Source organism: Capra hircus, unplaced genomic scaffold, assembly GCF_001704415.2.
Source record: "Capra hircus breed San Clemente unplaced genomic scaffold, ASM170441v1, whole genome shotgun sequence".
Classification (NCBI taxonomy): Eukaryota; Metazoa; Chordata; class Mammalia; order Artiodactyla; family Bovidae; genus Capra; species Capra hircus.
The window spans coordinates 122,916-135,933 of NW_017190073.1; the positions used below are offsets into that span (position 1 = coordinate 122,916).

Below are 13,018 nucleotides of genomic sequence, written 5' to 3' on the forward strand. Positions count from 1 at the left end.
AAACAAGCATATATATATATATATAAATACAATTGAGGGACAAAGGATCAAAATCCCAATGGAAAAAATGTGTAAAATAATAAGGTGAATCTATTTTAGAAATATTAGCTATTATTCTGCATTATATGTAGTAAATATTTTCTCCCAGTTTGCTGTCTTTTTACTTTATGGTGTTTTTTTAACCATGTAAAAGTTTATTTTAAAAAGTTTAATTGTCAAATTTACCAATTTTTAATTACATCTGGTTTTAAATTGTAGTTAGAAAGTATTTCTCGTCACTAAGGCAACAGAAGAATTTTCTAATGTTTTCTCCTGATGCTTGTATGGTTTTATTTTTTAATATTTAGACCCCTATACATTTGGAGTTTATTTTTGTGTATGGAGTGAGATATGAATCTACTTAATTTTTAAATAAATAGCTTTTCAGTTGTCTTAGAACCATTTATTAAAATGTCCATCATTTCTGTAGAGATTTGAGATGCTATCTTTGTCTTAAACTAAACTTTATGTATACCTGGGTCTACTTTTTGACATGCTATTCACTTCACAGGTGTGTTTGTCTATTGCTACACCACTACCCCACTGTTTTACCTAAAGATGCCTTATTGTATATTTTATTTTTTATAATTGAAGTTGGATTTGTGAAGCATTAAAAAAAATTACTGTCTTGGGTCTTAGTTGCAGCATGTTGAATCTTTCATTGCAGCAGGAGGGCTTAGTTGCCCCTTGGCATGTGGGATCTTAGTTTCTCAACCAGGGTTTTTACCCACGTCCCCTGCATTTTGGGGCAGATTCTAAACCAATGGGCTACCAAGGAAGTCCTGATTGTATATTTTAATATCTTATCAGACTACTTTTCCCTTATAGTTTTTCCTCTTTAGTGATTTCCTGGCTATTCTTTTAAAAAATATTTATGTTTATTTGCTTGGCTATACCAAGTGTTAGTTGTAGCACATGGGATCTTAGATCTTCACTGAGGCATGGTGTGGTATGTGGGACTAATTCTCTGACCAAGGATCACATCTGGGTCCCCTAAACTGGGAGCTCAGAGTCTTAGCCACTGGACCACCAGGGAAGTCCCTGGGTATGCTTTCTTGTTTTTTAACAGATTGATTCTGTTGTTTTCCTTTCTCTGGAGAAGTTGAACACCACTTGTATATCCAATACCAGCATCTTTGGGAATCCCTTCCCCCACCTACTCTAAGCAAGCCTCTAAGGAGGTTTTCCCTTCTGCCCAAACCCAAATGCTCTCATCAGGCACACTCCATAATCCATTCGTAAGCATTCTTGTCCTAAGGACAGTAAGGGAGGCAGCCAGGGCTGAGTGTCGCCAAAAAGGCAAACGCACAAGGGAGCATGCACCCTCACTACCTTTGCAATAAGTGGGACTGGGCTTTCAGGGCTTGGAAGGACCCTGCCTGGCAGTCACGTGAGAGCACAGGAGGGGTGCCTGCATCTGTCTCCAATGGGCTCCCCTATACTTGCCTAGCCACTGCTTCCACACTGCTGAAATAGAGGTACAAAAAATACCCTAAAAGTCTGACCCATTTGGGGGCACTTATCTCATACATTCCACATATTCCCCCTCCCCACCAAATCTGCAAAAGCAAGATCGATTCCCAAACTGAGTGCTTAAATCTCACCCCAAAAGATTACTGCTGTCTACAACCTCAGCCTCAAGGATGCATTTTCCCAAACTGAATGGCTGAGAATGAGAATATATTCTAAAGAGTTCTTGTCATCACACTTAACACTCAAGAAAATTTGAGAAAACAGCTAAGTCAGTTTGCATGTATCATTTGGACCAGAAATATAGTGTTTAAAAACGGAACACCATCCTGCTTTTGGGGACCAAGGGCACAGTCTGGCACATATGTGATCACGCTAGACCAAAGAAGCATGTTGATTTTATATATTTGAGTTAAAGGAAGATTTGTAGAAGGATCCATACTACAAGTAAAACCTGCCAGTGTCGATTACCCAGACCTCTTGGAACAACTGCAACTGAAAACTCCAATGAATATCTGACACCTTTGCGCCGGAGCTCACCCCACCCTCACCCCTACTCCCAGGCCCACCCCTTTGGCACCGAGAACACACACACTGCCCCTAAGAACCACATCACAAATGATCTCTGTAGATTCATAGGCACAGTGTCCATTTCGAGTATATGAATCCACCTCGGATCTAAAAGGGAACTATCTGTTGTGCTCCTATTTTCTGACAACTAGATAAAATTCCCATTTTACAGAGGAGCTCAATCTAAACCACAAGTCAGGAATGTCAGAAAGGCTTTATCATAGATTGAGGGCTGTAGTGACAACCGCGGAGGACTGAATACAACGATTCCAACAAATACTACGTATGAGGCACATGAAAGAAAGGAGGAAATGGGTGATCACGCAAGCAGACATCGGAATATGCTAAGAAATCAGTGTCACCATGAAAAGATCATGCAGCTAGAGTTCTGAGCCAGAGCTATTCAAATAAATCCTGTGTGAAACAAGGATGCGGGGAAAGGGAAGCCTTGGCGGGGTGGGGGGGAGAGTTGGGTGAAAGGGACCCAAGGGATTCTCCAGTTTATATTGAAATTTCTGGTGAGGTGAGCTGTGTCCTCCGATTTGATTATATGTTGTTGGTTTTTTTTTTTTTTTCTGTCACTGTCATGGAAACAAGGTGACTTTAGTCAACTACATTCCTCCGGTGGCAAGACAAGATGCACTGCAGAGGCAGAAGCGCCAGGATCAAGATCTTTCGTGCTCCCGCAAACGCGCAGGCCGGTGCGTGAGTTTCAGGAACAGGCACAGCGTGGCTGGGTTCCTCTCAGGGATTCATCAGATCCCCTGGCCCGACGGGGAGACAGTTTCCTGAAGAACGAGGTGCAGGAGGTGGTTTTGCTCGGCGCTCAGCAGGGGCCACATCTCTACCTGCAGCAACTTGACGGCCTCCGTGTCCTTCTCATGTGTGGCCATGACCAAGGACTGAAGCAGCAGGAATAGCTCCTCGGGCAGCGGGCCGCTGCTGTCCTGCCCGTGGCCGTCGAAAGCCTCCCAGGCATACTTCTCCAGGGTGTGCGCGTGCTCCGGCAGGAGCTTGGCGGGCGGCGGCTGCAGGAGCAGAAGTAGCAGCACGCGGGACACCTCGCAGCGGACCAGCACGTCGGCGAAGGCACCCAGCGTGGCCGGGGCGGCGGTGGCTGGCGGCCCAGCGCCGGACTGGAGCGGCGGGGCGAGGGCCGCGGGGGCGGCGGACTGCGGCCCGGGCGGTGGGGGCGGCGGCGGCAGGGGCTGTGGCGGGGGGCCGCCAAACTCCCGCGCCAGGCGCTGCATGTGCGTGAAGAGTGCCAGCGCGCTGCTGTAGTCCCGTGCCAGCAGCTGACAGGACGCGGCGTGGCCGAGCGCCTGCAAGGCGGCCAGGGGCAGCTGGGGCAGCTGCAGCTGCGCGGCGCGCTGGAAGTGGCCGGCGGCGGCGGCCGGCTGGCCCAGGTCGCGCAGGGCGGCCGCCAGCTCGAGGCAGAGCGCGGCGGCCGCGGCCGGCTGCCCGAGCTCCAGGTGCAGGCGCACGGCAGCGCCCAGCGCGGCTGCAGCGGCCTGTAGGGCCTCCCCGGCGGTGGCGGGGCAGGCCAGGCGCTGGCGCGCGTCGCGCTCCTGCCGCAGAAAGAGGCGCGCGGCCTCGGTCAGCGCCAGCGCCTCGCCGGGCCCATGGAAGAGCGCCTGCTGGCAGCGCGCCACCGCCAGCTGGCACCAGGCCGCGTACGGCAGGCACTCCTGGGCGCGCAACTCACGGCCGAGTTGTGCGAACTGCTCGCCGGCCTCCGCCACGTTCGGCTTCCGCAGGAACCGCTTCTTGAGCTTGTTGGACACCTGGCGGTAGCGCGCCAGGAAATCTCCCGGTTCGGGGCCTGGGCCCGCGCCACCGCCCAGGCCGGCCGCGGAAGCCGCCATCTTCGCCTCCCCCGCCCTTCCAGGCGTGCTGACGCAACCGGGCGGCGACAAGGCGACGTGCCCTGCGTCCGGCTCGGGCCCACAGCGCGACCGCGCCGGCGCGGCCGCCCAGACGCTCCCGTCGCCGGGGTGATACGCAAAAGAGCGGGCGCGGAGGCGGAGCCATGATTGGCTGCCGGCGCCATATGCAAATCGGGGGTCCTGCGCCGGCCCTAGCTGGGAGCCCGCTGTTGCTAGGTGACAGCTTGCTTCCGCAGGTTGCCAAGCAGGGCATCTCCTGGCATCTCTAAAGGCACACGACCAAAAAATCAACTGGTGACCCCGCGTGACCCTGATTCCGATTTTGCATAATTGCGGGTTGTGTCCCGCCTACCCCAGTCCCCATTCCGCCGCAGTCTTGCGGTGTAGGCCCCTGCCGCCATGGGTATCTAGGCCCCTGCCCCCATACCCCTGTCAAGCACGCTGTCCACCATCCCTGCATTGCACGCTGTCCACCATCCCAGCATCGCACGCCATGAGGCGGTTGGTCACTTTGGCACCTTCACTCTGCCACGATACCGTCCTCTCGGTCTTGAACGTCACCACCAGGACCCCGGTCCCTCTGGGGACCTGGCCTGGCTCCTACTTGCTCAGAGCCAATGGGGGAGCCTTCTTTTCCCCGGCCTCCCCCACCCCAGACCCCTCTCCATCGCACCCTCGCCACAGCCAGCCTCTCACTGGGGTCACCACATGCGCTGTCACCGTGGGCGACCGCTCCTCTCTGCCTGCCATCCCCGACTCCACCCGTACCCACAACACTCCCCCTCCACTCTAGCCAGACGCCCGACCCCTACTTCTCCAAGGAGGGGTGTCCCACCACCACCTCCCAGGCCAAGTGACTGAAGCACACACAGGGATGTCTTGAAACACTTTGATTGATTCGACAAGACTGGGCCTGAGGCCCTGGGCTGTGCGGTCTGTCAGTGAGCAGACCTGCCGCCCGACAGCTGGGGGGAGGCCAGTCTGGGGGCTGGGCACATGGGACCTGGGACCCAGGACCCACGGCCCAGGGTTAAGCAGCTAGTGCCGGGCTGGGGCCACCAAGGAGATGGGTGTCATCCCAAAAGAGCCGTTGAGCAGAGCTTTGTGGTGGACCGCCATGCCCACCAGCTCTGGGGTGATGTGCCTCTGACTGCTGTTCTGGGCCTTGTTGCCTGCCGGCTCCAGGACCTTGGCAGTCAGATGCTGCATAATGGCTGCTAGGAAGATGGGTGCGGACGAGCTCAGGCTCTGGGTGTAGTGGCCTTCCCGCAGGAGGCGCTCCATGTGGCTCATGGAGAAGGACAGCTCGGCACGGGTGGTCCGGGAGCGGCGACCAGACGACCTTCGATGGCCCCTTTCCCTGGGCATGCTGACCGTTGAGCCCGCTTTCTCCGAGGCCTTGCTTTGCGGTACAATGGGATGAGGTGTGATGGGATGAGATGCGGTGAGATGAGATGCGGTGGGATGAGATGCGGTGAGATGAGATGCGTTGAGATGAGATGCGGTGGGATGAGTCAGATGGTCCCAACCTCTCAAGACAACTGGTACTCTCAGACCTCTATTCCATATCCTAGCAACCACGAGCCGGCCCCTCATTGGTCGGGGCACACGCTCTGTGACAGGCAGACCCCCCTGAGATCACTGCTTTCCCATGCCTCCCCACCCCACCCCCACCTCCGCAGGCCTGAACCTGGAAAGAAATGGCGCTGGCAGGATCCTGCTCACCCTGCCTATTGGACCCTCTCTTTGTCAGAACTCTCCCTTTCCACGGGAGGAGACCTTTATACAGAGAAGGCAGCAGACCACCCAGTGGCACCAAGTATACACTGGCGGTGCTGGGCCACCATCACCACTGTGTCTAGTTCCAGAACGTTGGCACCACTGCAAAGAGAAACCCCTGTACTGACCAGGCAGTCAATCCCCACTGCCCCCTCCTGCAGTTTCCCCCACCCCACCCTACCCTGCATAGTCCTCAGGCAACCAACCACTCATCAGCTTCCTATCAACAGCCCTTTGTCTGTTCTGGAGACTTCCTAGAGATGGAGGCATACAATAAATAGGTGGCCTTCTGTGTCTTGCTGCTGTCACTTAGCATAGGGTCTGTGCCCGTGATAGCACGAATCAGCACTTCTTTCCTTTTCCTGGCTGAATAGTATTCCACTGTATGGCTAGACCACACATGTTTTCTATCTGCTCAGCAGTAGATGGACATTTGAGTGACTTCTCCCTTGTGCCTACTGTGGTGGACATTCCTCTATGGGGTTCTGTGTGAATACCTGTTTTCAACCCTTTGGGATGTATGTCCATGAATAGATTTATGGTTTTTTTTTTCCAGACTCTTAATTCTATTCCATTGATCTATGTGTCCATCCTTATGCTAGTACCACACAGTTTTGATAGCTGCAGCTTTGGGGTAAGTTTTGAAATGTGGAAGTAGGTGTCCATCATGCCTCGGTACACTGTCCCAAAATATATATTGTTAGTCTGTTTCCTGGCCTTCCTGAAAGGGACCTAGAGGTTTTTAGTCAATGTGATTTTGAATTAGGAGAATACCTTTTGGGGCCTCTTGGACACTGGTTCTGATCTCATACTAATTCCAAGATACCCTAAGTGTCACTATGGTCCATCAGTCATAGTAGGAGCTTATGGAGGTCAAGGGATCAATGAAATTTTAGCTTAGGCCCACCTCCATTGGGTCCAGTGTGAACCCAAACGAGTCCTGTGCTTATCTACACAGTTCTGGAATGCAAAATTAGGATAGACATATTCAGCAGCTGGCAGAGTCCACAACTCATCCTTTCCCTGACCTGCAGAGTGAGGGCTATTTTGGCATGGATGGTGAAATGGAAGCAATTAGAATTGCCTCTATCTAGAAATATAGTAAACCAAATCATTGCACATACCTGAGTGGATTTCAGCGATTTGCAGTACCATCAAGGGCTACAAACATGCAGGAGTGATGATTTCCTCCATATCCCCATTAAAGTAGCCTATTTGGCCCGTGTAGAAAACAGACGGAGAAGGCAATGGCAACCCACTCCAGTACTCTTGCCTGGGAAATCCCATGGATGGAGGAGCCTGGTAGGCTGCAGTCCATGGGGTCGGGAAGAGTTGGACAAGGACTGAGCAACTTCACTTTCACCTTTCACTTTCATGCACTGGAGAAGGAAATGGCAACCCACTCCAGTATGCTTGCCTGGAGAATCCCAGGGGCAGGAGCCTGGTGGGCTGCTGTCTATAGGGTCGTACAGAGTCGGACATGACTGACATGACTTAGCAGCAGAAAACAGATGGTCTTGGAGAATGAGAGTGGGTTTTCATTAGATTGACCAGGTGGTGATTTCAATTTCAGGTACTATACCAATGTAGTTTCATTGCTTGAGTAAATTGACATCTCCAGTGCCATGCTACCTGCCCCCTTCATGGATCACAGCCTTGTCATGGTGATGGCACTTGCATAACTCAATGAAGCTATGAGCCGTGCCACACAGGCCCACTGAAGACAGATAAGTCATATTGGAGAGTTCTGACATATTGTGATCCACTGGAAGAGGACCAGTGCTCCAGTATTCTTTCCTTGAGAACTCCATGGACTATAGGAAAAGGTAAAAAGATATGACACTAGAAGATGAGCTCCCAAGGTTGGAAGGTGTCCAATATGCTACTGGTGAAGAGTGGAGGGCAATTACTAATAGTTCCAGAAAGAATGAAGTGGCTGGGCCAAAGCGGAAACAACACTCAGTTGTGGATATGTCTGGTGCTATAAAGAACAATATGACTAGGAACAATATTGCATAGGAAGGTTAGGTCCATGAATCAAGTTACATTGCATGTGATCAAGCAGGAGATGGCAAGAGAAAACATCGACATCTTAGGAATCAGTGAACAAAATGAACAATGGGAATGGGTGAATTTAATTCAGATGACCATTATATTTACTACTGTGGGCAAGAATCCCTTAGAAGAAATGGAGTAGCCCTCATAGTCAACAAAAGAGTCTGAAATGCAGTACTTGGATGCAACCTTAAAAATGACAGAATGACCTCAGTTCGTTTCCAAGTAAACCATTCAACATCACAGTAATCCAAGTCTATACCCCAACCACTGATGCCAAATAAGTTGAAGTTGACTAGTTCTATGAAGACCTACAACACCTTCTAGAACTAACACCAAAAAAAAAAGTTCTTTTCATCACAGGGGATTGGAAAGTAAAAGTAGAAATTCAAAAGAAACCTGGAATAACAGGCAAATTTGGCCTTAGTGTACAAGATGAAGCAGGGCAAAAGCAAAGAGAGTTTAGTCAAAGGAACACACTGGTCATAGCAAACACCCTCTTCCAACAACACATGAGATGACTCTACACATTGACATCATCAGATGGTCAATACTGAAATTAAATTGATTATACTTTTTGCAGCTAACGATGCAGAAACTCTGTATAGTCAGCAAAAACAAGACGTGGAGGTGACTGTGGCTCAGATCATGAGCTCCTTATTGCAAAGTTAGGCATGAATTGAACAATGTAGGGAAAACCAATAGGCCATTCAGATATGAAAAAAGTGAAAGTGAAGTCGCTAAGTCATGTTCGACTCTTTGCGACTCCGTGGATTGTAGCCCAAGGAATTTTCCAGGCAAGAGTACTGCGGTGGGTTGCCATTTCCTTCTCCAGGGGATCTTTCTGACCTAGGGATCAAACCTGGATCTCCTGCATTGCAGGCAGAGGCTTTACCTCTGAACCACCAGGGAAGCCCCTAACCTAAATCAAATCCCTTATGATTATACAGTGGAGGTGATGAATAAATTCAAGGGATTAGATGTGGTAGACAGAGTGCCTGAAGGACTATGGATGGAGGATCATAACATTGTACAGTAGGCAGTGACCAAAACTATCCCCCCAAAAGAGGAATGCAAAAAAGGTGAAGCGGTTGTCTGAGGAGGTTTTACAAACATCTGAGAAAAGAAGACAAACAAAAGGCAAAGGAAAAAGGGAAAGATATACCCAACTGAATGCACAGTTCCAGAGAATAGCAAGAAGAAATAAGGAAGACTTATTAAATGAACAGTGCAAATAGAGGAAAACCACAGACTGTGTGGATCACAGCAAACTGTGGAAAATTCTTAAAGTGATGGGAACACCAGACCACCTTACCTGTCTCCTGAGAAACCTGTATATAGGTCAAGAAGCAAGAGTTAGAACCAGACATGGAACAACAGACTGACTCAGAATTGGGAAAGGAGTGTGACAAGGATATGTATTGTCATTCTGCTTATTTAACTTATATGCTGAGTACATCATGTGAAATGCCGGGCTTGATGAATCACAAGCTGGAATCAAGATTGCTGAGAGACATGTCAACAACCTCAAATATGCAACTGATACCACTCTAATGGCAGAAAGCAAAGAGGAACTAACTAGCCTCTTGATGACGGTGAAAGAAGAGAGTGAAAAAGCTGGCTTAAAAACTGAGTTCGTAGCATCTGCTCCCATAATTTCATGGCAAATAGAAGGTGAAAAATGTGTATGTAGCGACAGTTTTTCCTCTTGTTGGGCTCCAAAATCATGTGGATGGTGAGTGCAGCCATGAAATTAAGAGATGCTTGCTCCTTGAAAGAAGAGCCATGGTAAACTTAGTTCAGTTCAGTTCAGTTCAGTCGTTTAGTCATGTCCGACTCTTTGTGACCCCATGAACCGCAGCACTCCAGGCCTCCCTATCTATCACCAACTGACGGAGTCTACCCAAACCCATGTCCATTGAGTCAGTGATGCCATCCAACCATCTCATCCTCTGTCATCCTCTTCTCCTCCTGCCTTCAATCTTTCCCAGCATCAGGATCTTTTCCAATGAGTCAGTTCTTCACATCAGGTGGCCAAAGTATTGGTGTTTCAGCGTCAACATCAGTCCTTCCAATGGACACCCAGGACTGATTTCTTTTAGGATGGACTGGTTGGATCTCCTTGCAGTTCAAGGGACTCTCAAGAGTCTTCTCCAATACCACACTTCAAAAGCATCAATTCTTCAGTGCTCAGCTTTCTTTATAGTCCAACTCTCACATCCATACACGACTACTGGAAATACCATAGGCTTTGACTAGACCGACCTTTGTTGACAAAGTAATGTCTCTGCTTTTTAATATGCTGTCTAGGTTGATCATAACTTTCCTTCCAAGGAGTAAGCATCTTTTAATTTCATGGCTACAATCACCATCTGCAGTGATTTTGGAGCCCAGAAAAATAAAGTTTCCACTGTTTCCCCATCTATTTGCCGTGAAGTGATGGGGCTGGTTGCTGAACGTTGAGCTTTACACCAACTTTTTCACTCTCCTTTTTCACTTTAACCAAGAGGCTCTTTAATCCTTCTTCACTTTCTTCCATAACAGTGGTGTCATCTGCATATCTGAGGTTATTGATATTTCTCCCAGAAATCTTGATTCCACCTTGTTCTTCCTCCATCCAGTGTTTCTCATGATGTACTCTTCATGTGAGTTAAATAAGCAGGGTGACGATATACAGCCTTGCCATACTCCTTTTCCTATATGGAACTAGTCTGTTGTTCCATGTCCAGTTCTAACTGTTGCTTCTTGTCCTGCATACAGGTTTCTCAAGAGGCAGGTCAGGTGTCTGGTATTCCCATGTCCTTCAGAATTTTCCACAGTTTATTGTGATCCACACAGTCAAAGGCTTTGGCATAGTCAATAAAGCAGAAATAGAGGTTTTTCTGAAACTCTCTTGCTTTTTTGATGATCCAGAGGATGTTGGCAATTTGATCTTTGGTTCCTCTGCCTTTTCTAAAACTAGTTTGAACATCTGAAAGTTCATGGTTCACGTATTGCTGAGACAGTGTATTAAAAACCAGAGACATCGCTTTGCTGACTCAGGTGGGTATAGTCAAAGCTATGGTTTTTCCAGTGGTCATGTACAGATGTGACAGTTGGACCCTAAAGAAGGCTGAGTGCTGAAGAATTGGTGCTTTCAAAATTTTGTTGATGGAGAAGACTCTTGAGAATGTTTTGGACTGCACGGAGATCAAACAATTGAATTCTACAGGAAATAAACCATGAATATTTATTAGACTGCAGCCATGAAATAAAAAAAAAAAAAACAAAAAACGCTTGCTCCTTGGAAGAAAGGCTACGACCAACCTGGACAGCATATTAAAAAGCAGAGACATTACTTTGCCAACAAAAGTCCTTCTAGGCAAAGCTATGATTTTTCCAGTAGTCATATATGGACATGAGAGTTGGACTATAAAGAAAGCTGAGCTCCAAAGAATTGGTGCTTTTGAACTGTGGTGTTGGAGAAGACTCTTGAGAGTCCCTTGGACTGCATGCAAGGAGATCCAACCAGTCCATCCTAAAAGAGATCAGTCCTGGGTGTTCATTGGAAGGACTGATGTTGAAGCTGAATTGATGTTGAAGCCCAATACTTTGGCCACCTGATGTGAAGAACTGACTCATTGGAAAAGACCCTGATGCTGGGAAAGATTGAAGGCAGGAGGAGAAGGGGTCAACAGAGGATGAGATGGTTGGATGGCATCACTGACTCAATGGATATGAGCTTGCATAAACTCTGGTAGTTGGTGATGGACAGGGAGGCTTGGTGTGCTGCAGTCCATGGGGGTCACAAAAGTCAGACATGATTGACTGAACTGAACTGAACTGATTCATTAGAACGACTGATGCTGAAGCTGAAACTCCAATGTTTTGGCCACCTGATGGGAAGAGCAAACTCACTAGAAAAGACCCTGGTGCTGGGAAAGGCTGAGGGCAGGAGAAGAAGGTTAGGTAGGATGAGATGGTTAGGTAGTATCACTGACTCAATGCCCATGAGTTTGAACAAACTCCTGGAGATAGCGGAGGACAGGGAAGTCTGGCATGCTGCAGCCCATGGGGTCACAAACAGTCAGACTCAACTTAGTGACTAAACAACAGCAACAACTACAGTGTTACCTGTATGGAGCTACTTAGCTAACAAATGCCTTTTTCTCCATATCTGTCCCTAAGTCCCACCACATGCAGTTTGTTTCCAGCTTGCAAGAGCTGCAGTATACCTTCCTTAGGGATATATTATCTCTCCATCCCTACATCATCATTTAGTTAACAACAATGTTGATCACCTTGTCCTTCCATGGGATATCACACTGGTCCATTATAATACACTGATGACATTATGCTAATTGGACCTAGTGAGCAAGAAGTAGCATCTTCTCTGAAAGTGAAAGTGTTAGTCGCTCAGTTGTGCCTAACTCTTTTCAACCCCATGGACTGCAGCCCACCAGGCTCCTCTGTCCATGGGATTTTCCAGGCAAGGAAACTGGAGTGGGTTGCCATTTCCTTCTCCAACTTTTCTTGACTTATTGATATGGGAATAAATCCAACTAAAATTCAGGGCTCTTCTATCTTGGTGGTATAGCTAAGTGTCCAGTGTGGGCCATGTGGAGATATCCCTTTTAAGATGAGGGATAAGCTGTTGCGTCTGGCCACTACTACAACCACAAGAGAGGCACAACACCTAGCGGGCCACTTTGGAGTTTGGAGGTAATGTTCCTCATTTGGTTGGTTATTCTAGACATTTCCGAGTGACTCAGAAACTGCTAATTTTGAGTAGCAGTCAGAACCAGAGAAGTCTTGACAAGAGGTCCTTGCACATATGATTCAGCAGACCTAGTACTCCTTGAAAGTGTCAGTGGCACATGGGGCTGGTGTTTGGAGCCTTTGATAGGACAATACTGAGTTTTGGAATAAGGCCTTGCCATTTTTTCTAGATGACTACTCTTCTTTTGAGAAACAGCTTTTGGCCAGATACCAGACCTTAGTAGAGGCTTAATGCTTAGCAATGGGCCACCAGGTTACCATGTAACTTGAGCTGCCCATCATAAAATGGGTGACGTCTGACCCACCAAGCCGAAAATTTGCAGGTACACAGCAGCACTCCATCATCCAAAGGAAGTGGTCCAAATTCTCATGGTCCCTACTTTTGTTACACTACCTTCTCTACCCCCGGCTTGCACCTGTGGCCTTGTGCAGTGTTCTCTATGACCAGTTGTCAGAGCAAG

General features: G+C 48.4%; 2 protein-coding genes across 2 annotated transcripts; both read right to left on the reverse strand.

Moving 5' to 3' along the window:
* Positions 1-2,274: 2,274 nt before the first annotated feature.
* LOC106503805 (factor VIII intron 22 protein) lies at positions 2,275-3,971 on the reverse strand. Its single transcript, XM_013976360.2, has one exon. The coding sequence runs from the start codon at positions 3,942-3,944 to the stop codon at positions 2,835-2,837; it is 1,110 nt and encodes a 369-aa protein (XP_013831814.2). The 5' UTR covers positions 3,945-3,971; the 3' UTR covers positions 2,275-2,834.
* Positions 3,972-5,003: 1,032 nt separating this feature from the next.
* On the reverse strand, positions 5,004-5,333 carry LOC102172246 (histone H2A-Bbd type 2/3-like). Its single transcript, XM_005700560.2, has one exon. It carries the CDS (start codon positions 5,331-5,333, stop codon positions 5,004-5,006), a length of 330 nt encoding a protein of 109 aa, XP_005700617.2.
* Positions 5,334-13,018: the final 7,685 nt, after the last annotated feature.

What these genes read in the sequence shown, in the direction of transcription:
- LOC102172246 (XM_005700560.2), bottom strand. Translation starts at nt 5,333, where the DNA reads ATGCCCAGGGAAAGGGGCCATCGAAGGTCGTCTGGTCGCCGCTCCCGG.
- LOC106503805 (XM_013976360.2), bottom strand. Translation starts at nt 3,944, where the DNA reads ATGGCGGCTTCCGCGGCCGGCCTGGGCGGTGGCGCGGGCCCAGGCCCC.